Consider the following 26,904-nt stretch of genomic DNA (forward strand, 5'->3'; position numbering starts at 1 on the left):
CCAGAAGGTGGGCAGAAAGGAGGAGAGCTGGAACATGGAACTCAGAGCCCTGTGATGAGTTGTGGGATTGCTAGGTAATTGGTTTTAGCAATGCCAAACAGGAGGGTGGTGAACAGCACCATGAGAAAGCACCAAGCAGTCTTCAAGAATCCTGCAGCAAAGAAGGTGGTCTGTGGTGGGAATGGGGAGGGAGCCTCAGCAGCAAGAAATAGACCCACAGATCCTAAGGGAGTGGGGGTGGGGGAAGGGAGGTATCCGTAAAGAGAGGAGTGCAGAGGACTCCAGGCTCCAGCCATTACTACTAGTCTCTCCGATGGAATTCCAGCCTTTTGGGATGGTAGGGAATTGTGCCTTTCATTTTAAAGCATTGGAAAAAGGCAATGAAACCTAGAAGTGGGGACCAGAAAATCAGACAGTGCAATTAGCTGCTGCTGGATTTTGATGTGGGCCGTGGGTATCGGGGTTTTACAAGGCAGCAGGGCCTCTCACGTGTCCCTCGTGCAAAGGTCTCAGCCACCACCTCTGGCCTGATCCATGCCAGTTGCTCATTAGGAGAGGCATGGGCACTTCACGGCTTTCATTACATCCTGTGATCCACCAGCATGTGGCACACACACACAGTCAGTGCCAGCCCTACCTCAAGATGAAAGGGCTGGGGACCAGGACTGTACTTCAAACAGGTACAGCCCGAATGCTCAAGTTCATTGAGTGGCGGCAAGAAAAATGTGTTCCCCACTCGTCAGAGGTTAATGGGGCAGAGGCCCCGGGCTTTGTTGCCTTAATAAGCTAAGGGGCCAGGTGGGGCAGTGCTCATCTCTGACGGCCGGGATGAAAGCAGACTGCTTCCACAGGGAGGTTGGCAGACCTCCACACAGGCTTGGCACAAGGTGCCAGACACTGACAGCTTTGAGAAGGCAAAAGTAAGAGCTTGTCTGAGGCAGACCCTGGAGCCCACCATTTTTCTTCAGCGAAAAACCTTCTCCTTTCCCAATTCAAAGCCCAGGAGGCAAGCTGGGCTCAGAGGTTTCTGTGAGCCCTCAAACTCCCTCCCAGACCAAGAGAGTCCTCAGTACAGACACAAAGTTTAGACTTGAGAGTAAGAATGGCCCGGTAACTCCTGGGCCCGCCTATCCAGAACCCACAGCACAGCTCAATCCACAGGAAACATCTCTCTCTCCACACCCTGTTACTGAAAGAAGCAGACTCTCACCTGACTCCCTTAAAGGGACTGTATCTCTGAATTTGCATTCCCAGGAAATAATCCTGTTGGATGGCCCATTACTGACGGGTAGGAAGTTAAGGGCTGGAGATGGGCCTTACCCCAGTTCACTTCTGGAGATAGAAGGAAAGCTGACAGACACCAGAGAACCTCTGAGAACACCAGACAGGGCAGTGCGGAATAAAGAGCTCACAGCAGACTGTATGATGAAGAGGCTGATCAAAACAGCCCAGTGGTCCCTGCGCTGATGCCACGCAGATGTCACAACTGTACGCGCGAGAATCTGTGTTGCAAAGATGGGGTGGTGGCCCTTACAGTGTCCTGAATATGCAGCCCACCCACTCCCTGACACCAGTAGGTGGTTCCAAGGGGTCTTTGCCTCTCCAGGCCTCTGGGCAGAATTACAGGTACTGCTGATTAATGTTTAAAATTAATGTTTGTGTCCTGTGAGGAGCCCTGGATGTGTGGGGCACAGCCAGCAGAGACTCTGAGCATCATGGGTTGGGAGCGCTTACGGGTATCAAGGAGGATCCCTGTGTGAGAGAGAGACAGTCTTCGGGGCAGGTGCAGGTGGCAGTGTTGTTGTACCTGACTACACACACGCACTCACAGACACGCACCCCGTGTGTTTTGTATACTAAGTCAGCGTAGAAGGACTTCTCTCTGGGCTTGGGCCAGGCACCTGCTCCCCGTTTGTACCATAGTCACAGCATCTATGAGCTAGATCGCTTCAGATTCACCCGTGCAGATTTTATGTGTGCTCTGTGCCAAGGTCACACGTGTGAGTGTAAAGGGTGCCTGCTGACTACAGGTCCCCGGGCATCCTGAGACAACAGCAGCCTGATTAAGGTTGGTGGGTGGAGCCAGAAAGCACAGGGCATTTCCCCTCAAACTCCCCCATTTGCTGTGGGCCTGGCTGACTGAAAGAATATTGCAATCCCCCACCCCATCAGCGCAGAAAGCCACCTCTGCCACTCTCTGGCCAGTGATCACATCTAGCATTGTCTTAATCTGCAGGGACTACAAAGCTATGTGAACACACAAGTTACTGCAAACAGGGTTTAACAACTAAGGTTGGTTGGTCTAGGCCCCTCAACACCTGGGATCCTCTTGCAGTATGATGAATCTACTTAGAAACCACTAGTCTATATAAGATTAGAATAGTTTTACAATATGAAATGTAACAAAAAAAATAAAGATAGAAATTCAGAGACAAATTATGCCAGTTAGTCTCCTATCTTATGACACTTAACACAAGAATATATAAATAAATCTATGACCAAACCTTCTCCGTGGGCAAGGCTGAGTGGCCCAAGGCTCTAGCCCAGCCTGGCTTGGGTCAGATGACTTTAAAATGACATCTCAAAATTCCCCCAGGACCCCTGCTATGGCAGGCTTCTTAAGGCATGGAAGGCGGTGTATACGGTATAATTTTATCCATTAGAAACATGCCATTTCAGTGAAAATAGGAATATTTAAAGCTTACCCTGGGAGGTAAATATCTATTATTTAAGGCACGAAGTTCACTTTAAGAAAAGAAATCTAAGCTACTTCACACATCCCCCTGCACAGACCTTCTGCCTCTGGCTTCTCACAGTGTCTGTCAGAACAACATTTATAAAGTTACCTGTCAGACCCAAGTCTTCTCTGCTTCCTCTAAACGAGACAAAACACATTATTCCACTTGCAAGGTGTAAGCGTCCCCCAGTTTCCTGCACATTAAAAATGTTTGTTTTTAGCTCCTGTGCCACCTCAGCACTTACACAGGGAGATGACAGGCCAGCAGACTGATGGAGGACAAATTTATTCAGTGCTGGAGTTGGGCCAACACGCACACCTTCATACGCAGTGGCAGGAAGGTCTGAATTAACAGAGCCAATTAACTGATGAAAACCATCTGCCTTTCAGCTAGTCATTCTGACTTGGTTACGAAGCAAAGGACATTGTCACGTGACATTCTTCCACCAAGACATAATGCACACTTGAAACAATCAACTGAAAGGGAAATTTGCTTTTAAGACCCCGAGTAACATTAGCATCCCGGGATAGATCCCAGAAGACAAGAGAAATCGCTCACAGATCGGTCTCACTCCCCTCCTCCTGGCTGGGGATGGCGCCCAGGGTGGGTCTCACTATTTTTTAAACCTAAATTCCCTCTACTCGGTTAATTAAGAGTTTCTGTTGGACTCTCATTACCTCAGATTGTTTTCAGCCCCAATTCTTCATTACAAACGCCGCTGCCTGGAGACATCTCTTCCCAGACACGGGAAGTCTTCTGTTATTGGACGTTCTGTTTCCCTCTCCTGGAGACTGCAGAGTGCCGGTCTCCTGGCAGGGTACAGGGGCATCTTGGGAACTCACCACTATGCCCTGGAGACCTCGCTGTACCCACAGGAGCTAATTCTGACCCATCTTCCTGCCCCACAACCTGAGAGCGTAGGAGCCAACTGTCATTCTGGTGAACTGGGGCTCTCACACCAGCCTTAGCCAGAGGCACAGACCCTGGGGAGCGGCTGCTGTTAGTAAGGGTGACCCCCTCAGAACAACCAGCATGAAGACCTTACCAGCTGTGGAACTGCCTGTCACTCCAAATGGCACTGTGTGCCTGTCTGGTAGGAAAGAAATGACCATCGAGGGCAGGACCCCTCATGGATGCTCAGTAGGAGAGTTTAAGCACAACCTGAGAACTAGGCTGTGTGGTGCAGGCCTATAATCGTAGCCCGCAGTAGGCTGAGGCAGAAGAGCCACACATTCAAAGGCTCAGTGGGTTCCAGAGTGAGCTCAAGGCCAGCTTGGACAACTCAAAGAAAAGACTGACATTTCAAAATGAAGAGGTAAGATTGACCATAGGAGTGTGGGTCAGTGGTACAGAACTTGCCTAACATATGCTGCAAAACCAAACCAAACCAATTTCCCATACTCAGGAGCACGTGGAAGGATGGCAAACAGACAGGGCTTGTCCAGTTCTGCATAATCAGGAGGGGCACAGTGAACTAGTAGGCTCTCACTGTGTGAGCGACTGTGTTGCAGCAAATGCAAAACTCAGGGAAAGCCAGGTCCTCTGAGTATGAGCTGCAGGACATAAGGCACCCAGGGCTTCCCCACGAGACAAGCAGAGGCTGAGCTTCTGGGCATAGCTCCCTAGGACAGAAGGAAGGAGTTGCTATCACTGCCCTTCAGTGAAATCTGCTACCTACAGAATTTGTGCTAGTGATTAGCTCTGTCTGAAAATAAAAAAACACCCCTGGCTTTCAGGGTGCCACAGCATGTGTGTGCATGTGTGTGCATGTCCTGACATACTTGACATGTGTACAACCATTTATGTATGCCTACGCATGTGTTTATGCATGTATGCACTTATGAATTGGTATAAATATGACCGATGTGGGAACAGTGTACACGTTTATCTCATGAACATCCATGGGTGTGCGTGTGTGTATGGTGTGTGTGAGTGTGTGTGTGTGTGTGTGTGCTGCATTTGTGCTTGTACTGTATGAGCACTCATGTATTTTAGAGTCTGTGCATTTGCTCAAGAATGTGTGCCTGGATGGGCGAGCACGTGTTTATGAGCATGAGCACTTTGTGTGTGCACATATGTGTCATGAGCCCACAACAGTACTTAATCGTGTAATTCTGAAGACTCTTCCTATGAAGACAACTATTGTACCCATGATCAAACTCAGGTTTATAGGCACAGGCAAAACTAGGTCTAGTGACGTCCCTCAGACCCCAAGAGCTAGTAGCCAGTACACACGAGGCCTTCCAGAAGTCTGAAGCCGAGGGCAACACAGAGGAGCTGTGAGAGACTGCATGTAGGAACTTCGGGTCTTTCACATACAAACCTCCTCTACCTTTGTAAGAAAGCAGATAAATAAAAAAAATAGAATAAAAACAAAATAGGTTGTATCCATGTAAATATTACCAGGGCATAAATGCCAGAGACTACATACACTGGCGATGCCTGCCAGACATTCACTGAGAGCACCTTCATGGGGACTTGATTTCCACTGGCAAAGTCACTCCACCTTGCTGGGGGCTGGAAGCTGTTCCAGGCCTCTAGTAATCAGCTGTTCAATTTACCTCAAAATTATCTCTTGGGGGCTCAAGTGGTAGCGTGCCTGCCTGTATTCCCAAAGACCCAAGCTTCATCCCCAACACAGTGAACAGTCTCCTGTGGAGAAAGTCTGATGTTCTGAAGCATGGAGGGAAAGGCTTGGCACTGGGCTCAAACATGCGCTTCCTTCCTTACAAAGGCCTTGCAAGCCACCCCCGCCTCCCAGAGCCTGTCCCTCCACAGCAGCTGGCACAGTTTCTCATATAAAAGGTCCTAGTGCAGGTTTTACAGGAGGAAGGCACGCTCTGTGACTTTCTGAAAAGGACTGAAAAGGACTTTCTGAAAAGGACTGGCTCTCCTGCCAATTGAACGGACCTATCAGAGTTGAGAACCCTAGAGCCGTCTTCATCTGGGAAGCTCTGAGTACCCTTGGGGCTCTGCGCATGTGCAGATGCACCGAGGGCCATCTTGTGCCATTCCGGAGGTCAGAGTCCAGACTCACTTTCTCATAGGGTCCCGGAAAGGGAGCTTCGGTCCCATTCCAGAAAACAGCTCACTCACAAAGTCTGTGCTTCCCCTCCTAGGCTGAGGAAGGCTGAGGCAGATTGGAGGTAGGGAAGGGGGAGAAGGCAGGCTAAGGAGAAACCAGTTTCCTGGCAGTTTTTCCCTGAGCCTCTGACCTCCATCAAATGTGAGTTCTATGACCTGTGGTGCCACAAGGTCAGAGTGGACATCTAAGGATTGCTGTTCATAGCCACGGCACCTGGGTGTGGATCACAGGCCTGCTCTGTGCTCCTCAGGGAGGCTCTATATGTCTCCAGCCCAGCATCACCTCTGCTCTTCTCCCAGAGGGCCATTTTCCTGCCTTGCATGCTGACTCGAGAGGGCTGGAACCTCCCCCACCCCTTACTTGAAGAAATGAACGGGATCCTTCCTTCAATACCTGGGCATGGTATTGTGGGAATTTTAAACCAGGGGCACGTGGCTGAATCAGGGTCCATCTGTTCTGCACAAAATCAATGGTCCTGTTGCAAGGGACCGATTCCCACCAAGCCTGAGAGGTTGAAAGGGGCCAGGGGAAAAAGAGAGGCACAAACTCGAGCAACACGCAGGTTGGACAGACCTTAGCACCCACCCATTGGCATTGGCAAAGTGGGCTTTTAAGGGCCCCAGGGGTCTCAGTGTTCTCAGGAACTGTTGACACAGCCAGGAATCAGCCTAGTTACCCCCATGTATGTCAACCCGGATCATCTCTGACATTTAGCATCCCTGAGGCTGGCCCTGCAGATGGCAGCGGTCATCTATTCTCTGCCCACCCAAATCCAAGGAAAAAGACACCAACACCAGCAGACTCCTGTAAAACTGCCATGCAGGTACAGACACTCGCAACACAGACACCTCCCTCAGTACCTCATAGACTAGGCCACTCAGGAAGCCGCCATCTGTACACTCTCCTGGGAATCATCCCGACTCGGCGGTGACTGTGGTGACTCTCTAGGCTAGTGTTACAGGGCAGAGGCCACTCAGGAGCAGTCGTGCCATGTAGTGTGTCACAACGTGCTACCATGGTGACGCCAAGCCCAGAAATGTAGGGGAAAGCCCAGGGAATATTGCTGCTGTCCTGAACTCCAGCCCTTCCTTCTACTTTGCAGGGTCCGGCCTGCGGCTGTCAGCGTTCTGGTGGGTTTTTACTGTTAACAGCATGGATCACAGGGCTCAGTGGCCATGCATCAAGCATCCATGGAGTGTATGAAAGAGAATCTGACCCTTACTGTCAGACTAGAGCCCAAAACGATGAGGATACAGGGCTGGGAATCTAAGATGAAGGACCGAAAACACTTGAAGCTCACAAAGGTTACTGATGCCACGATGGCACCCCAGACCCTGTGTGTTATACCAGAGGGGCATCGGCCCTTCATCTGCTCCTTCTCTCAGCCCTGAGGTCCTTGCTAAGGGCATCTACCAACATGACCAGTGAGGTCATGGCTCTGGGCCTCACTAGGCAAGGCCTGCAGCCATCCATGCTGCTACAGGGCAAACTGCAGCCATCCACACAGGCAAGGAGCCCAGTGCTACCCCAGGAGATGAAAAGAAGCCCCTTAGGCCAGGCAAGGTATACAACAGTAGTCTCTGCACCCCACCTCCCATGATGAGGCAGGGCCAGTTGCACAACTGACCCAGAGAGCAAACAACAGTCCCCCAGAGCCTCCCAAGAGAACACTCTACAGTTTGTGTCTTTTCTACATTTGAACAGCTGCCCATGGGTAGCCAGGGACACTTGTGATACTTACGGGTCCTCGGGGCCAAGGAAAGCCACAGGGTTACCAGGAAGAAGGTCCATGCATGGTCACAGGCCAGCGGGAGACATGTGGCTCACTTCTTGCCGTGGCTATTGGTACGAATGCTGGTTCTTGCTCTGTCTTCAATACTCAGTCCTCATCTACCTGTCCCCAAGGAGGCTAGGGTAGAGGAGGGGCCGGACTGACCTAGCTCATCTGAACCCTAAGACAGAGCTCTGTGGGCCTATGACTAGAAAACCACCAGTAGGTTCTGTACCTCAGACAAGCATCACTTAAATTCTTCCCAGCCTGGAACAAAGAAGCCATAGCTTCTGAGTCAGGTCTGGGGAGGGGGTTTTGGTGTGGGACTTGCAGGCTCTTCATTTGGGGAGGCTTCTGCTTGTAGCCCTGCCTTGTCTTTGTTCCCACGGTCCAAACAACACCCTCTCTGCTTCCCACTCTGCTGAATGGGAAGGCTCTGAAATGAGGTCACAGAGAGCCCAGCCACATAAAACCCCAGCCTTGAGTGCATGAGTAGGGCTTAGCAGAGGCCATCAGTGACGCTGCTGCAGACCGTGTAAGCAAACGGCCATCTCTGCTTCACTCTCCCACTGCTAAGAGAGCTGACCCCAGATGTCTTCCTGGAACGACGGCTCGTCTCTTACTACCGATTGTCTGTCGACCCTTAGCTCTGCCATGGACAGTTAGCAAAGCTGCGGTGTGTTTGGGAGACTGCAGCTTCCCTCATGGAATTCCCTTGAGACCCTTATGTTTTCTGGACACTGGACCTTGGTGCTGAGTGGGGGTGCAGAAGGCAGGGGCAGCATCCAAGTGGACAGGAGAGTCACCCTGTACGTGATAGGCGGGGAAAGGAGAAGGTTTGCCTCAAAGAGTCCTGAAAGGAGAGAGGGCTCCATGCAGTGTCCAGGCTGATCCATAAAAAATTAATCCAGACCTCATGCAGGTTGGCTGACTCTGGGCAGCATGCTCCTGCTTTGGGGTCAGGCCTGCAGGTTAGCCCCTGCTGTATGCATGCCTTACCAGCTTGCAGACCCAGCCAGAGTGAAATGCTGCCTTTCAAAGCTTGCCCTTGGGCTCTGGTGCTCTGACCAGAACACCTTGAAGGACCCTGGCTCTGTGCTAGCCTCCAGAGATGAGACCTGGAATCCAGGATGATGTAGGCTCACACGGGACAGAGCATTCCAGGCCACTAAACCAAATGACGAGGGACCTTCTGGCCACAGGTCAGAAACCCCTCAGGAACTGACTTCTCACAGTATTTTTGATATGCTAAATCTTCCCATAGGACTTGGGGGAAAAGACACTACCAAGAAAGAAAAGTAATTATAACAAGGGCTTAGCTCAAAGACAATTTGAACAACCTGAGAAATTCATGTCATCTTCCAGTGGATGTCCTCAGCTGTCAAATGACTGTATGATAGAAAAAGTCCCTGCCGTGAATCTATATGGGGTGGGGGCAAGCTATGTAACCTCAGAAGGGTCCCTAATGTCATGAGTCCCTACTGGCCACTGCCTGGCCCCGGTGCAGGAGCACAAGCCAGGGCCTGTCATGGGTTCCTCTATGACTCTGCCCTGGTTCCAACAGATCCTCAGGTACCTGCTGTCTGTGCCCTGAGAGCATGTCGCTTATTTCTACCCAGAGTCCAGGGTCACCTGTCTGGGACACTATCTGTGTCTCTTTGATCTGAGTCCCTCACGGCCAGTCAGTAGCTATGCTGGTCACTGTCCTAAATGGCAAGCCCTATGCTGCAAACCTAAATGCTAGGCTCTGACCAGCTTCTGAGTGTTCATATTTCAGTGGCCTATTAATTATTCAAGCAGAGCAGGCCTGTGTGTGATGCGCAGATGCTATCAGGCAGGTCATTTTGGTGATTGGTAAACAGAGCTGGAGTCCATGACCCCCCGGATGGGAGATAATTGCATGTGCTACAGTAGGGGCCTCTATAGGCAGGAGCCTGTAAGGCCACCATAGCCCAGGACAAGGTAGACATCACATCCCCTGCCAAGCGTCTGGAGAATTTGGATCCTCAGTCAGTGGTGGCTAAGATCCAACAGACACAGAGACCTGATAGCCAGAGGCCAGATCAAGGTCAGGAGGGACCTTGCTGGACAGAGATGACACTCAATAAAGACTTTGCTGGAGAGAGCTGGAGACGCGCTGACCAAATGCCCCCGCTATAGTCAGAGTATTTGTGACATCTGCTCTACCAAGGCAAGTGACGTAGTCAAGGAAGATCTAGGCCATTTCTCACATTACATTGTGACATCAGAAGCAAGACCACAGCATGCTCTAGACAGATGTAGGAGCCCCTGTCTCAGTAACTGACAGAATACAGTGGTTAACTGAATGGAGCCACCGTGTCCCCAAGGATATCTCCATAAGGACTTTGTGCAGACCATGTCCACCTAGGGGCTGCAAGGTAGCTCATTCCTGGGAGCTGCCAGGAAAACTATAGATAAGCCCTGCCCAGCCCTTCCTTGGTTCCAGGATAACCCATGGCTATGCCTTCTGATAGGGCTTTTCAAATGACAGCAGACTGTAAGGCCAGACTTCTTGAAGCCTAGGTAGCTTGGTGACCACAGAATGGCTAGTGGGAGCCTGTGGCCATTTTGAATGGTGAGTCCAGACCTCTCGGGTGAGATAGAAGCCCTCAACGGTGAGGAATGCTACAGAGACTACTGGGCACAAACTGGCTTGTGGAGTGTCTGCACACCGGGCATGTGAACTGGTCCATGGCCTCACCCATCCAAGAGCAAGACGGTTGGACATCAGAGCTGAAGGCACTAGCGGGTCTATCAAAATAACCCAGAAGCCTGAGGTTATAGAACTTTGTGGTTACAGTACTTTCATGGCAACCAAGAGAGTTTTCTATTTTTGTGTGTTTCATAATTACGTGCAAATCCTATTTTTATCTAATTTGTGGTCCACCAGCCAAAAGAGAAAACAAATCCCCTAAAATTCCCTCTTTTTAGCTGTTTTCCTCACGCGGGCATAGGTGTGAGCTTACTTTGGGAGAATATCCCAGGAAACCCCTTGAGTTGCTAACGACCCAAAATGAGAAGCGCCACAGAGCTGGGTGTTTTCCTTTGCCTTGCAACAGTGTTGCAGAAGTAGTGGCTGTTCTGTGGCAGTGGCGGCTGCCTGGCCTGGTTTTGCCACCTTCCTCTAACGCCACCTTAAATAATTTAGAGGGTGCTTCTTAAACACTGTTTTAGATTTTGCCATCCCTCAGAAATGCCTCAATTTCCTGGATATCAGCTGAACTGAGAGATAGAGTGTTGCCCTGAGCTCAAGACACCTGGACCTGGTTCTCTAGGGGCAGCATGTCGGTTCAGCATCTGACACACAAGGCAATGGGGATCAGTGGCTGACAGACACAGATTCCCCCAAACACAGGGCTCCCCACACTCCTTCTGTCTTTATCGCCCCAAAGCAGCTGGGATTCTTACAATCAACAACCACCAAGCCCAAGATGGCACAGACCTGCACCTGAAGCTCCATCTTTCTAATAAGGGCACAGTATTTGCACACACACACACACACACACACACACACACACACCACCCCCCTGCTCTCACCCAGCGCCACTTGGCTGTAAGATCCAAGTAAGTGGAGGCGCCCAGGCATTATCTCTCCACTTACTCCCCTGCCTTTCTTTAACAGGCTTATTTCCTGTCCTATTAAAATCTGTTCCATTCAGCAATAATGCACTTTCATTCAGTGAAAACCACAGCGGGAAAAGGAGAGGTAAATACCTGTAGTTACCCAACACAGCTGAAGGCAGGCTACCTGACCTCGTCCACCTGCGAAGGGGAGAAACTTAAAATGTCAAGCCAGCTGCTGTGTACTGATGTCCCCCAGCATTTTATCACATCAAGCGGCTAACAGAGTAGGTATTAATTGGCATCGAGCACACAGGCCACAAATATCACCTAAACATCACCCACAAGCGCTGCTAAAGTGCTTCGTTTCTGCACCTCGCCTGGCTCATTCCATGTGGCTGATTGCTGCGTTGGCAAACAGCCATTTGTCTCCATGGCCTCCTGCCCTTGCCAGCTCTTTATTTACCTAAATGGAATAAAATAAAAGTACAGGGTACCCTGCTGAGTACCCCTTCCAGTTTGCATCAGTCCTGAAATAACAGGGTTGGGCACCCGGGTTTATGATGTTGGGATACTGGGGTAAAGAGCTCTCCATAACACCATGTGACCAGAGTCAGCCAGAGAGTAAGCACTTCTCCGCGGTGCTTAAAACAGTAATGTCTGGGATCTAAAGCTCACAAGGGGATGGGTGTGACAAAGGGAAGCCAAGACAAACTCACCCTGCCCATTGGGATGTCACACTGATGTCCAGATGGAGAAAGACCAAGCTGGACCTGTGATGTTGCTGGGCCTCCGACTTTCCAGTGTGCCTCCTGGCCACCATTGGTGAACAGCGTACCAGATATAAACTATATCACAGCCCAGAATGTAAACTTAGTGTCATGGCTATTCCTGGTTGTCAACTTGACTACATCTAGAATGAACTACAATCAAGAAATGGAGGGCACGCAGGATTCTAACCTGGATCTAGATCTTGAGGCATAGTAGCCATGAAAAGCTTAGGCCCCGGCAAGGTAAAACTTGCCTTTAATCCCAGGAGACTGAGACAAGGAGATCTCTGAGTTCAAGGCCAGCCTGGCACAAAGCAAGTCCCAGATCCAGACATGGTAGGCCACACCCTCTGCTGGAGGCCTACATAAGGACATTGGAAGAAGGAAGATTCACACATCTTTGCCTGCTTGCACTTACATACCAGCACATCTGTTAGAACCTACAGAAGACCAGCTGAAACAACTAGCCTCGTGGAACCGAGCAACTCCTAGATTCTTGGACTTGGGTTAGTTGGATTGCTATTTTTTCTTCCCCAAAGTGCCAGAGGTGTGACTGTGCCCCTCACAGCCACCTTTCCCACAGAACTCCATCTCATAACCTGCTCCCTCACACCCTACTTCCTAACACCTGCAGGCAGACTGAGAAGCAGAGGCTGCTGCCCTGTAGACCTGAGACCTGGTGCTTCCACCAATCCCACGTGTGTGGTGTGGTGTGGTGTGGGTGGAGAGCACGCATCAGCTCCAGGGGCAGAGATGTTTTGAAAGAGAATAGAGTTGCAGAACAGTTGGTGCAATGGTGCCTGCTACAAGTAAGTCTGCTCTGGGCAAACCTTTTAAACCATTATAGATGTAATGAAAAGCACTATATGGTAACCACAGACAGCCCTTGATTCACAGTGGTCCTACATACTGTCTCTCTTTTACCTTGATGGTAGTATGAAAGTGATACCCATTCACAGAAAATCTCCTTTGACTTGGGCATTTTGCTCAGCCATTCCCTCTGTGAGGAGAAGAGTGGCTGATGCCCTGCCTCTGCAGTGCCTGCGAGAAGATGCATCCTCAGTGAGGTACGGCGAACACACTTTGACTTTGGACATTTCCAGTTCATCAAGGACTCACTGGGACATTACTGAAGACGAGGAACATAGCAGGCTCTGAGGTCGCTGTGTTTCACGTCTGAGGAAAGTCCTTAGCTGTGAATCCAAAACTGTTTTAGGCATGAGCTATTGGCTGGTCAGAGCAGATGCCATACCTGCACAATGGGGTGTCCTCCAGCTGAAGCCTTCACAGCCCCCCGGCTGCCTTCCGTCTCATAGTGAGCCCTGTGGTGAGACTTGGGCTGCACCTCGATCCGAAGCTCGTATGGACCAGAGTGTGACGGGAGTTGCCAGTCAAGGGCAGGCAAGGACGGGCTGCAAAGGAACAGAGGAGCTTTAAGTGTGGGTACACCAAGACAGAGTTGCCCATGCTGTGCCTGGGGCACCATCCGGGGATCAGCCCTCACAGCTGTCAGAGGATACCATCCAGCAGCATCTTGATAGGGGAGTAAGGTCTTCATAAGGCCATGGCTTCTGTGTAATCATGTGTGCTCATAGCTTGCCGGTGCTTCATGAAGTAAAGAAGTCAGCCAGTCTTTAAAAGCTAACCTAATCTACTTCCCAGAGCCATGGAAGCGGTGCAGACATAGCCTGCTTACAGACAGGAGAATCAGCAATGGGGCTCTGGATACTCTTCACTAGGAACAGGAAGGGTCATCCTTCTCTAAAGAAAGCCCTGAAAGGCACCCTTGGCCAAATGGGGCTCTGGGAATAACTTCCCTCTGTAATGCCGAGTTACAGCAGACTCAAGAGAACTCCTCCCTCCAGTCTGCCACGTCCCTTGTTTCCAGCCCAGTTCTAACAAGATGCACCTGTGTTTGTTACCATTCCGGTACAAGCTGGGTCATCCCTCTAGGAATCTGACTCACAAACACACAATAGTAAGTGTCTGCATCTGCCCAGCACAGAGGCAGGCTGACGGCACAGGCTTGGCCCATCCGCAGCGCTCACAGAGACTCCAGAGGAACATCACAGAAGGAAGGGGTAAGGCTTTCTGGAAGGGCTGCTGTGCATTTACAAACTCACGCTAGGCCTGTCAGGGCCGTTTCCTGTGTGTGTCATACACCCTGATTCCAGCAGCTTGCTGAGCGGAAGGAGGGGCATCAGAGAGGAGGAGTTCGCCAGAAGGGAGGCTGGCATCCCCAGGGAAGGCACGCCATGGGAGCTGAGCAGACTCCTACTTCAAGGAGAGGGTGTGTTTCCAGGGCTGTGGGGGCAGACTCCTCAGAGCCAGGGGCAGAATGGGTACCCAGGTGTTGTGGGAGGAGGCACTGCAAAACATCCCACACCTTCACAGTGTTTCTTATATATGCATACAAGGTTCTTATATCTGCACAGAAAGTCTGCTTGGCTGTGGACAAAAAAACAAAAAACAAAACAAAACAAAAAAAGCAAAATCGGACAGCTCTCCAAACCCATAGGACTTCACTTTAGATCAGAGATGGGGACTAGATTGGAGGGGAAAACTTGGCTGAACACCCTGGGGTCTGGACTGCAGGGCGTCAGCGTGATTCTGCTGCCACAGGGTCTCTGACATCCGGCCCAGGGGCTGTGGTTGCCTGCTAGAGTTGTGCACTCAGGAGTGACCCAGGGTTTTGACTTCAAATGCATCTTCAATTCAGTTCCATCTTGTCAAGAGTTACACTCAATGCAACCTGGAAAACAGCTGGCTAGGCAGGCCTCGGAGACACTTTAAAATCTTATATCACATGTGACCAGTTTAGAGACCTTGTCGATGTGCACACATTTTATACAAAAAGGGAGTGTCTTGGCAAAACATATAATTTGGTATCCTGACTATTTAAAAGAAAGGTTAAAATTTGAGCATCTTTCATTGGTAAGAACTTTGGTTAATAACAGCACTACAAATATTAGGCGAATCTTACTTTATGGCTGGCCTTAGATTATTAGCCAGCCCATTGCTATTATAGACGCCATTGATTTAATGTTCACATAATTAAATCAGGGACTGTATCTTTACCCTGTCCTGACAACAGGGTCAGCATTTTGGGGTTCCTGAGGCATTAGCCTCATGCTTCCCAAAAGTATCAGGAAGTCTCCCACCCCGGCACCAACGTGATGAACGCCAGCCTTGTATACTCCCCCGACCTCCCCTCAGAACATTCTCATCCTTGCTGTTTGCCCCTCCACCCTAAACCTGATTCCAACAGAGAGGGGTGATGCTCTGTAAAGAACAGATCTGAGTGTGAACAGATCTGAGTGTGAGCAAATCTGAGTGTGAACAGATCTGAGTGTGAACAATCCTGCCGACCCAGAATAAAGCTTCTGAAAGCATCTGGCCCCTAATCAGCTGATTGATTTCGGTCCCGTGTCTTACTGAAGACCTTGTGAGGCCTCAGGACACTTTTCCTGGCTTAGCCTCCACCCCAGCAGAGGCTGGCCACTCCAAAGCACAGTCACTGCCACCAGCACTGTCAGATACCATGTGTCTAGCACCTTCTCCCAACCCGTTTTGAAACTGCCACCTATAAAGAGCAATCTCATGTCAGAGCAGAGTGTCAGGACTTGTTAACTACACACGACCAACATCCTAAGACACGTTACAGGGGCTTGAGAGATGGATCGGTGAGTCAGAGCACTGGCTGCTCTTCCAGAGAAGCTGGATTTGAGTCCCAGCATCCTGTCAGAATGCTAACATCACATCAGTGACTCCAGATCTAGGAGGAGCCAGCATCACCAGGCTTTATAGGGATTAGCTAGCACTCATATGCACATGGCCATACACACACACTTAAAAATAATAAGTCTTTAAAAAAAAATAAAACCTTGCCAAGCACCAGAGAGATGGAACCGGAGGTATGTACACACTTGCTGCCCTGTCTGAAGACCTGACTTGATCCCCAGGACCCCCCCCCACACACACACACACACACACACGCTAGAAGAGATTTCATTCTTTCAAGTTGCCCTCTGACTTTCACGTCTGTACTATGATGACACAACCACTAAATAAATAATTAAAAGAAACACATCACAGAATAAAAACACATGTGCAGACTGGAGGTGAGCCTCCTGTGGTTGGGCCGTGTGTGCTGACGAAAGCCTGTTAAAGGTTGAGATCTGGAGCCAGCCCTCTCTTTGTCTCATTAGGCTTCGTATCAAGTACCCAGGGCCCTTCTCAGCCCGTTCGAAGCATGCATTCAGCGGTTCTGAACACATTTAGAATTTTTTCCTGAATTCACTCAAGAAAATGGTGTGTGCATGAGAGAGAGCATGAGTGTGTATGAGCGTGAGTGTGTCTCTGTGTGTGTGAGTGTGTGTGCATGCGTATGTCTGCGTGTGTGTGCATGTCCATGGGTGTGGGTCTGTGTATATATGTGTGCACATGTGTGTGTGTATGTCTGTGTGTGCGCACATGTACATGTGTGTGTGAGAGCAAGTGTGTGTGCACTCACATATGCATGTGTCTGTCTATGTATGTGTGTGTGCCCATGTGGTGTGTGTGTGTCTTTTCCTTGATTCTGAGGTCCTGAGGGCCCTTGGGTCACAAAGCAGGGTGGCCTCCTGCTGTAGGGTCTGAAGGGACCAGGCTGATGTAACCTCCATGCTGGGGGAGGAGGGATGGGAGGACAGGCTGCATGGGAATGACGGACAGCTTCTCCTGATAATGGGCGAGTCAGACCTTCCACAGTGCTTGGTATGTGGGCGCAGCACAGGGAGAACCCACCAGCTCTCCTGTTTTGAATCACTGTTCCCATGAGAAAGGGCTCTGCCTCCGACTGACAGGAAACACGAAAATGCTGTGGTGAACAGGTCACAGCACAGTGACCAACTCCAAACCAGATCCCAAACCTGAGGCCACAGTGGGCTCACGTTCCCTGGTTCCTGTCGCTGGCAGTTGCCAGTTTCCTCTCTCCTCCAAGCAGAGATTCTGCACAGCCTCATTAGCACCTCAGCCAGCTCAGCCAGCCGGCTCAGGGGCCACAAGTCTCTCCAGGCCCAGCTCCGAATCCCTTCATACAGGTACCAAGCACCTGGATCTTGGTACTGGAACCAAGCACCTATCTCAGCTGTGTACTCAGAGAACACCCACCCGTGGGTAACAGAGTCTTTTGAGACAAAGCTTTGCTTCCTGTTTGTTCTGAGTTCTGCCTCTCGCCTTTTCACGACCACAGGGTCCCAGGCACCTCAGAAGTGTGCTCACCACAGGCAGCATAGGTGTTACCTGCCCCAGAGCTCAGAGCCACGGCTGGGCAGATGACAGCTAAGGACTGAGAGTATCAAAGCCACATAGTTTCCCCTGCCTTCCAGACTCTAATCTACCTCTGGGGGGGGGGTAGGAGGGGGGCAGGGAATGGCAATTTATAGCCCAGGAGCCTCATTGCCACCTTGTGCCAGAGGTGTTGGAAAGGGCAAGCTTGCTCTGCGTACTGACCTCTAGGGTTAAAGCCCTCGCTGAATCCCACGGAGAGGCATAGGCATCTGCAGCCACAGACACACAAAGACCACTGGGCTACCACAGTCTGAACCCAGCGTGCCTTAGGGCTCACACCAATCTGACAAACGGAAGAGTCAAACAACCTCACCAAGATCCATACGGGGGTGTGAGTGCCCCACAGCTTCTGCCAGGATGAGAGAGGAGATGGAAGTAAAGAAGCAGAGACACGAGGGAGGGAATGCTGACTGACAAAGGATCCACCCAAAAGCCCTTGCCCAACGTCTGCTAAGAAAATTCCAAATTAGGGAGCCGCAAACACCGGCCTGAGATCAGGGCTCGCTTTGTGTGAGTTCCTAGGTGAGGCGGCAGTGTCAGAATCCATTTAGAAGGTTGAATTCCTGTCTTGTACACATCAGAACATGTGCAGATGAGCTTCAGAAAGCCAACAGGCGCTCGGAATGAGCACACAGGGGCAGAGGGTAAGCCAGGAATCTCCCTTCTGGGGCTCTGGCTTTAAACTGTCTTGCAATGGGAAGGAAAGCTGTGATTTGTCAGGGGCAGATTTGGAGAGTGGGAACGGAAATGATCACCATGGCAGCATATTAAGTTACATGGTAAGTGGTTCTTTTAATTGTGTGTATGTGTGTGTGTGTGTGTGTGTGTGTATGTGTATGTATGTATGTATGTATGTATGTGTGTGTGTATATATGTGTATGTGTGTGTGTGTGTGTGTATATATATATATATATATATATATATATATATATATATATATCACATATATCATAGTAATGGCAGATGGCAGTCTGGCAGTGGTGAGGTATTCCTTTAATCCCAGCGCTCAGGAAGCAGAGGCAGGTGGATCTCTGAATTTGAGGCCAGCCTGGTCTACAGAGTGAGTTCCAAGACAGCCAGGGCTACACAGAGAAACCTGGTCTCGGGATGGGGATTTGGGGGTCGGGGAGAAAAAGGTTTCACAGTAATGAACCCTGTTTCTATTAACAAAGAATACTGTGTTTGTCCTTTGTAACTCGGCATGTGCATGTGTGTATGTGTTCATGTGTGAAGACAATCTCAGGTGTTGGCCAGCCATTCCCACCCTACTTAAGACAGGGTCTCTCTGGTGGTTCCTGCTGCCCATCCGGGATTGAGCTAGCCCATAAATTTCTAAAGAGAAGCCTGTCTCTCCTTTTCTTCTTCCTTCAGGGGTTATGGGTACACACGGCATCTAGCTTTATGTGTGTTCTGGGGAGCTAAGCACCGGTCCTCAGGCTACACCAACTTTCATGGAAAGTCATCCCAGCTACAGGTACAAGATTAATTCCCGTGCACCGGAACTCAGAGGGGACAGATTTGCTTACATAGTTTGGGTAGAATCCTTTCGATTCTGAACCATCCATAGTTAAAAGCCCTCTGCGCAGATCTTACAAGGAAAACCGTGAAGGCCATCTATGTTTTAGTCACCCTGAGGTCCATGGAACTACAAACCTAACCCAAGCCTAAAGCCTGCTTATGTGGAAAAAAGTGGAAGCCAGTTAAAGGGAAACAAGACCTTCGACTACATCAACACGGGGGCACCAGCCAAAGGTCTTCCTCTAACTAAGAAAGACCAAGGGTTTCAAGAGTCAAATAGGAAGGAACAGGGGAAGGAGAGAGAGAGAGAGAGAGAGAGAGAGAGAGAGAGAGAGAGAGAGAAGAAGGAGGAGGAGGAGGAGGAGGAGGAGGAGGAGGAGGAGGAGAAGGAGAGAGAGAGAGAGAGAGAGAGAGAGAGAGAGAGAGAGAGAGAGAGAGAGAGAGAAGAAGGAGGAGGAGGAGGAGGAGGAGGAGGAGGAGGAGGGAGGGACGGAGGGAGGCAGGGAGATGAGGAAGGAGAAAGGGTTGCAGAAGGCCATCAATGCACTTCTTGGCTGGTTCTGCAAACTTTGGGCCTCAAGGGCTTCATCTGTCCATCCATCCAGGGCCAAGCCCAGGACCACCCAGCAACACTGTCAAGAGTGCACATCTGGGCTGTGGCCCCCTGACCACAGGACTCTTAGCCTGGGAATGCTTGCCTCGCCCAAGAGGGGCTGGCCTTTCTAGAGGTCCATCCAGTGCCTGGACAGAAGAGGACTGGTAGCCACCTCAGCCAAGATGGACAGACAGCCCAGGGGCTGGCCTGGTGGGGGCAGGGCATGCAGGCTAGTTTCCTTGCTCAGCACATGAGTGCCATCTCTGCACAGGATTCCTGGCTGCCTAGTCCAGGTCTCTGAGCTCCCACCTTTCCCAAAGCAACCTGGGAAGACCTTAGGGACCACAGGCGCCAATAAGCTGACCCTTAACAAAATGTTTCCTCTTCAGATGGAAAGGGTGGGGGTAGGAGCAAGGCCTCAGCAACCAGGACACCTTGGAATATTTTAAGGGCTCTGGCACACCACCATCCTGCCCGAGAGACTGTGACCAGCCATCCTTGTCTGTTAGACTAGTATCTTGGGCATGTTACTAAAAGTGGCACCTTCCTATATCTAAGAGGGAGACAGGTGCTCAGTGTGGGCCCCACCCACAGGCATAAGCAGGAATAGGGAAGGAAAATGGCCCAGTCCCCAACTTTCCCACCTAAAGCTAGGCTCGGGACAAAGGAGCTGTCCTCTACTGGCCTCTTCCTTTTGTGGTCCAGCCTCTACCACAACAGCTGTGCAGTACAGCTGTGCTATCCTGGTCCTGACACAGTCTAAGAGCAACAATCATAATGAGTGTTCCATTTATCCTGAGCTCTACCCACCCTAGTCCCTGTGCTGGTCCTATGGCTGGGGCATAGGACAGGGGACACTGGGGACTCTTGCCAAGGAGGATGGCAAAGCCTCGAAGGCAGGTAGTCCCTGTAACAGAAAGCAGAATGCATGACTGGCTTGGGAGACCAAGTCAAAGTCACAAATCTGGAACTTGCAGGATCCAGACAGCAGGCATGTGAGTTTGTGCATGCTACATGTGTGTGTTAAAACAGCAGATTCACAGACCTCATACATTGGCTGTTTCTCAAGATCTAACCAGTGAGAGTGCAGGACATCTCCAAGGAAATGCTTCTTCCAGGTTTGGGGCACTCAGCCCTTCACCTAAGACCTCCCTGACCCATGGATATCCCATGAGCCTCTTGTGCATCTGAAGCCCCAGCACTGCGTTCAAAGGCTGGGTATCTCATTGTTGTGAGGGTTACTCTTACCACCTGCATCCTGGGTGGGTGGAGGGCAGAGCTCGGGAGCTAGGCTGAATCTCCAGGCTCCAGGAGATCTGGGCTCCTGGGTCTCTAGCCAGATTCTAGAAGGGTCTCTGCCCTGTTTACCTGTTTCAGACTGTAAAACAAAGAAGAAAGAAAGAAGGAAGGACAAATGGAGAATATTTCTCAGGTGGATTTGTTGTGGGAAAGGAGCTGTCTAGCCTCTCTGGCTCCCTCTGCCCCGGGGCAGGCCTGACATCTGCACACCCTGCATTTCCCCTGTGCACCCAGCTTCCTCTTCCACACTGTGCCTTTCTCTAGCCACCGAGCGACGCCCAGCAGCTGCAGCTGATCAGGATTCGTATCACTGATGTTTTAATGATGAGGATGCTGTAGGCCACACCTGCCATGCGTTACTTATGAAAAATGAAAACCGAAACAAACTGACATGGTAACCCGAACCTCGCACAAGTGATCGCAGGACAGAGCACATACAAGTCACGGGACACTTCTGCCATGACACACTTTTGACGTGACCTACAGCCTGATGTCCAAACAGTTTCTGGTCAAGTTCTGAAAGTTGGTTCAGTCTGTTGAACATGGTAGCGACATATAGGGAAGCCACTGCCATTTATGGCTGTCTGAAGCAAGCTCCCTCCCATCAGCCATGATTCCCTGGGCTGTCACAAGGCAGATATTCCTTAATGATCATGAGACACGGAACAGTCTGGACACCTTGGCCCAGGGTTGGAGATCCTAGACATGCAGCCGAGACCCTGCCTCCTGTAGAATTGACAACTGCAGTCTGACACTTACACAAGGCACCTCAGCTCTGTTCCTAGCTTAGGGATTTCAGGCCATCAGTGTCACTGGCTGCCCAGGGCCCCTTGGCTTTAGAGGTCTGGTTCCAGCAAAAACAAGGTCATCATAGAAAACTACGACCTGGAGATGGCCTGGAGTTTTGGACACACAGCCACAGTCACCTAGCATGGGTTAAGCTAGGCATTTGCACAGGTCTCTGTCTGCACCATGCGCATCTTGGTGACCTGAGTGGATCCTGTTCTGGAAGCAGCAGCTTATAAAGCAGGGGCAGAGCTGGGTGGCCAATCTATGCAGGACTGCCATGGGCCGGAGCTGCGGTGCATGGCCATTCCTATATCAAACCTCCTGGCAATGTTTGCATCTGAAGAATATGTGCATATGGTCACCATGTCCCAAAGGAAACCTTCCAATGGCCAGGTGCGGTCAGTGGTGACACATGTCTTGCCTAAGCAATCACGGCAGGCAAGTCCTCTCTGCCTTACAGGTGATTCACCTGGCAGAGGTCTGTAATAGTCCCGTGTGCATGGCCTTCAGGAGATGGAGATGGCACCATTAGCAAAGTACTCTGGAAGCACAGGAGCTGAGTTTAGTCCCCAGAACCCACATTCTAGGGGGCAAAAAATAAAGGCAGACCCATGAAGGCAGAAAACAGGTCAATCCCTGGGGATCCCTGGCAAGCAAGACCAGTAAGAGAACCCCACCCCTCTCTCTCTCTCTCTCTCTCTCTCTCTCTCTCTCTCTCTCACACACACACACACACACACACACACACAAAGTAGACAAAGCCTGGGTAGTAATAGTTGATGATGTCCTCAAGTGTATGCATCCATGTACACGCACATACAAACACATGTGCATGTGTGCACACACACCCATCCACACCACCAGCACCACCACACCACACCACTGTCTCCCAGCTGGGCTTCATCCGTGGGCAGAGACAGCACTCCACAGGCAACCCCAACTGTAACTACCAACCACTCTCCACAACCTTCTTCAGATGAAAGCATGTGAGCAGAACTATGACTGCTTCATCTGTGGTCACTGGGGCATGTGGCCCTGGACACTTCCTCCCAGCCAGGGCTCTTAGCAAGATGGGAAGTCTTAAACTTCAGACTGGTGAAGGCTGCAGAGGCAGAACACTCCCAGAATTGACTGAGAACCACCGAGAGCAGACACTGTCTACTCGCCCTCCTGGGGACACAAAGTTACATTTTGATTATTCCGAGACTGGCAACAATTAAAGTCTAGATGGTTACACTTAAAAATCCTGAGCTCAAAGCCTCAAAGACTGATGTCATCTTGCTCTCCCCGAGAAGGAGGAAGTACACTAGTTCCGCTTTCTTTACAGAGTGCTCAAAGGAAATCCAAAGGCCAGCATCCCCCATACTGACAGAGCTCAGCTCTCACGGCCTCCTTGAAAGTCCTAACTGATACACCAGGCTAACTCTCCAGGCAGAAGTAAATGAGGCAAGGCCCATCCTCCAAGTATCAAACTGTAAATGGACATGAGCCAGCATCTCAGTCACCCTGTACCACGGCAGAGGCACGAGCAGAGTGGATAGAGAATTCCATACACAAACCTCCCAGGTCTTACATGCAGCACCCACAACCCCAAAGGCCTTAGAAGACGGTCCTGTCCTCTAGAGCCAGCGAGTTCTCAGGCTCCAGCTCCAAAGCTCCCCACTGTGTCCTTCTTTCCACGGAGTTGGGTTTAATCCTGCTCTGAAGCCCCTGCTGCCCCCATATTGCACAGAGCACATTCCAGGGCTGACTCCACAGAACAACTAAGAGTCAGGAGCATCACAGAGGTTCAGGCATTAGAGTCAACTCATCTTGAGTGTCTGTCCTGGCTTTATCAGTTAGCATCTGAGCAGGTTCACAAGGGACTTCCTTGACTGTCAGTGATGAATTGGCAGTGTGGAGCCCTGACACGGCCCAATGCTTCTCTATCTGCAAAGCCTCCTTAAGATGTGGTTAAGGACAGACACTTCTTCCCAGTCCCAAACTACCCCTCCCCCCTCCTCCAAATCTCCAGGGCTATCTGGGGTCTATAGCACAGCAGAAAGATGGGTATGGCACCCCACCTGGTGAGGCTAGCGGTGTATTCCCCAAACTGGGGCAGGGACATCAGAGGCCAATTACAAAGCCAAGAGAAAACAGCAGATAGCTCTTGAGAACACAGACTGCATGACCATGGAGTCACCTGTGGCAACCTCCCTCTTTCCTACCAGGGCCTCTGCCTGGACACCTTGTCTGTGCCTGTCACCTGCTGGCTGGGGCTAGCAGTCTATGTGGGTTCTCGGCACAGGATACTAACTTTTCCCAGTCAGTAAGCTGCACTTGATACCTATCTCTGAACAAGATACACTGTGGCCACCGATTCACTTGCCCGTCTGTGCTGTAGAGAAGGTCAGAGCCTTCCTAGACTCGAGTTTGCAACCAATCTACGACCATCATGGACCCAATGAGCCCACCAAAAACCAGAGACATGGATGTTTTTGGCAGATGTTTGAAGTATGGGCAGGCCTATTTGGCCAACAGAGTCCTGAGGTGGGCCATCACTCCTGAGGAACCAGGGACCAAAACTATCTTTCACTGACACCGTGCCTTCCCCAGGCTACAAGGTCACTGGATTCACTGGACAGCTGTCCAATGCAAAAATCCCCTGATGAGCGTGGTAAGTAAGTGTGGAGAAGATGAGAGCTGGATTTATTGTGACCCATCTACAGGCATATTGTATCTTATTCCCACTCACGATAAACTCTGAGCTATTCCGATAACCTCAAATGCAAGAGGACTTCTTAGACCTTTTGAAGCTAACACTTGTGCGTATATATCATCAAAGCCACTGGTATCATCAAGGCATCCAACATCACAGCCAAAACCTGAAAGAAACAAGTTCTGACCTAAACTGATTTCAACGCAGTGCCCATTTCTTATCTTCTGAACCAAGCCGCCTCTCTGAGCAAAGGCTGTTTGCTGAGTCGGCCCCACCCCTTGGGAATTCTATTCTTTAGAAAGCAATGGCCAAGCCATCACAACCTAACTCAACAAATGTGTCTCGGTGTCATGAACACTCTCCATTAAAACGCTTCTGCTAGCCCCAGACCAGTTCCTCTTTATCCGAATTCCTCACGTAACTTTGCCTTTCTATAGGCAAGTCCAGAGGTCAGGCTGGCTGAGGACATTAATACACTTCCCATGAGCCTGTCTTAGAAGGAAAGAAAATGCTACTGTGCAGAGCTGACCCAAGCTCTGACGCACAACACAGGTGCTCTGTGAAGTTTTGGCTCAGAATGGAATGGATAGAGGAACAGTCACTTAAACTTCAGTTCCTTTGGGTTAATACTAAAGTCCTCTAAAGAGGCCGTGGATGTAGCATGATGGAGAAATGCCTGCTGTGTATGTTCCCGTGAGGACCTGAGCTTGGATCCCCAGACGCCACATGAAAGCTGGGTGCTGTGGAACACATCTGTAGCCACGGTAATGTGGGTGGGAAAGCAAGCGAATCCTTGAAGCTCATCTGCCCACCTGCTTCGCTGGGCTGATGGGCTTCATATTTAATAAGGGATGCTGTCTCAAAAAAGAAGGTAGAAGAGGGATAGAGAAGACACCCAAAGTTGACTTATAACCTGCGTGTGTGTGTGTGTGTGTGTGTGTGTAAGTGCACACGTGAATGTGTATACACACACAACTCCCTAAAAGCTACCATCTGAAAACTACATCCAGGAACAATCTACTGTAAACTGTCATCTCCAGAGGCCTGTGTTCTGATGTGCACCCTCCACACACACTGACAGATGCCAGTGTGCTGTTCCACACTGTCACTCCTGGCCGTTTCCTTACCCGTGCTCAGCAGGGACATATAAGATGGCTCTACCTGCACCAAAGGTATCTGCCATTGTCATCACTATTGGTGATGTTCAAGCAAGTTCTCTCAACCTCTGTGCCAGTTTCCAGCAACAGCATGCAGTTAAAGCCCACGCCAAAAACAGTGAAAGCCCTTCCACTGTTCTTATCAGCTTCACAAATACAATTTCTTCGGTTGTAGCAGGAGTTCGGTGCCATTCTTTGTCCTGTCCCATAGAGCCGACTGGAGTGCTCTGAACAGGAGAGGGAGTGGGTACCCCAGAAAACAACAAACAAGATCCCTAAAGTGAAATGGCTACAGAACAATAGGAGTCCCTCAGGAAGGCGACTGCAGTGTGTTCTTTTGAACCGGGATGGACCGACAAGCCTGGAGGAGGCATGGTGCCCAGGTGGGGCAGTGGAGGTAGATTCACACTGTGGGAATTCTCCAGCCCAGATCTGGAGGACATGTGGGAACACAGACTTTCAGGGATACCTCCAAGTTCCTGCTACCTGGTACTTGTCCACTAAGAGCATCTGTGAGGAAGGAGTCTGGCTTCTCCACAGTAATGGTCACAGCCATACACGTCACCTCCCCACGAGAGCTCTCAGCTGCCTAGAGCAGTTTACAGAATTAGCGAGTTTACAGAAACCCATTCAAAAGGACCAGGAAACAGATTTCGAGGTGAACCAAAACAGTGGGAAAAGGTGAACTTCAACCCCCAGGATGGGGTGGTGTTTGTTTGTGTAAGCTCATAGGAATGTCATAGCATCACAGAAACCCCAGGGGCTCTGAGCCCATGAGATAAAGACCATGGGATCACAGGCCAATGGGCCACGGTCACTGCTCCTAAGTAGAGGAAAAAACAACAACTGCTTTCCAGGACCTGTGCCACTGGCAGGTTGGGCTGGGCAGATAGCCAACTGTGGGCCACCAGGAATGCCCAACGTAGTGAGGACACCTCTGTCTCTGTGAAGACCAAAACAACAACAACAAAAAAAATAATAAAAAATTAAAACCCAAGACCAAGAAAGAAAATGAAAAACAAAAACAAACAAACAAAAAATCCAAGATAAAGAAAAAAAGGAAAAAGGGTGAATTTTATGTTTGAAGACATTTTGTCATTTCCCCGGAAAAAAAAAAAATAATATAGGCAGTCAGGTATTAACCTGTGTCCCCAAAGTTCTAATTTGGACTCTTAGCCCCAGGACCTCAGAGAATGACTGATCTGGAGAAAGGACCTTGAAAGGTGACCAAGTTGGTGTCACTAGCAGGAGCCCAGATCCAGATCTGAAGTACTTAAAGGAAGGAATGGCTGTGGCCCATGGTGGGGTGATGGTTAGTGCAAGCCAAGGTAGCGTGGAGGAGGAACCAGCTGCTGCACAACCTTCAGCTTGGGCTTCTAACCCCTGACCTGGAAGACCGCGTGTGCCTGGCATAAAGGCCACCAGTCTGCGGTTCCCATCACTCCAGCCCCACACCATGCATGTGTGTATCTCACCACGCATGTGCGTATCTGCTCTTAACTTATAAGAAGCTTTTGCTTCTATGGCTCCAGATATAGTTTAGTACATGGCTCTTCCCTAGGTCTCAGGCA

At 50.3% G+C, this 26,904-nt stretch overlaps 1 protein-coding gene across 3 annotated transcripts in view; it reads right to left on the reverse strand.

The window, feature by feature from the left end:
• Window positions 1-26,904, reverse strand: part of Nfatc1 (nuclear factor of activated T cells 1) — a 106,191-nt gene that overhangs the window by 62,576 nt on the left and 16,711 nt on the right. For all 3 annotated transcript variants that reach the window (XM_029471871.1, XM_029471870.1, XM_021150633.2), the window contains exon 3: window positions 13,199-13,358. In XM_029471871.1, the coding sequence (XP_029327731.1) occupies window positions 13,199-13,358 (160 nt within the window). The remainder of the gene's footprint in view (window positions 1-13,198; window positions 13,359-26,904) is intronic.

Source organism: Mus caroli, chromosome 18 (genome assembly GCF_900094665.2).
Source record: "Mus caroli chromosome 18, CAROLI_EIJ_v1.1, whole genome shotgun sequence".
NCBI classification, from domain to species: domain Eukaryota; kingdom Metazoa; phylum Chordata; class Mammalia; order Rodentia; family Muridae; genus Mus; species Mus caroli.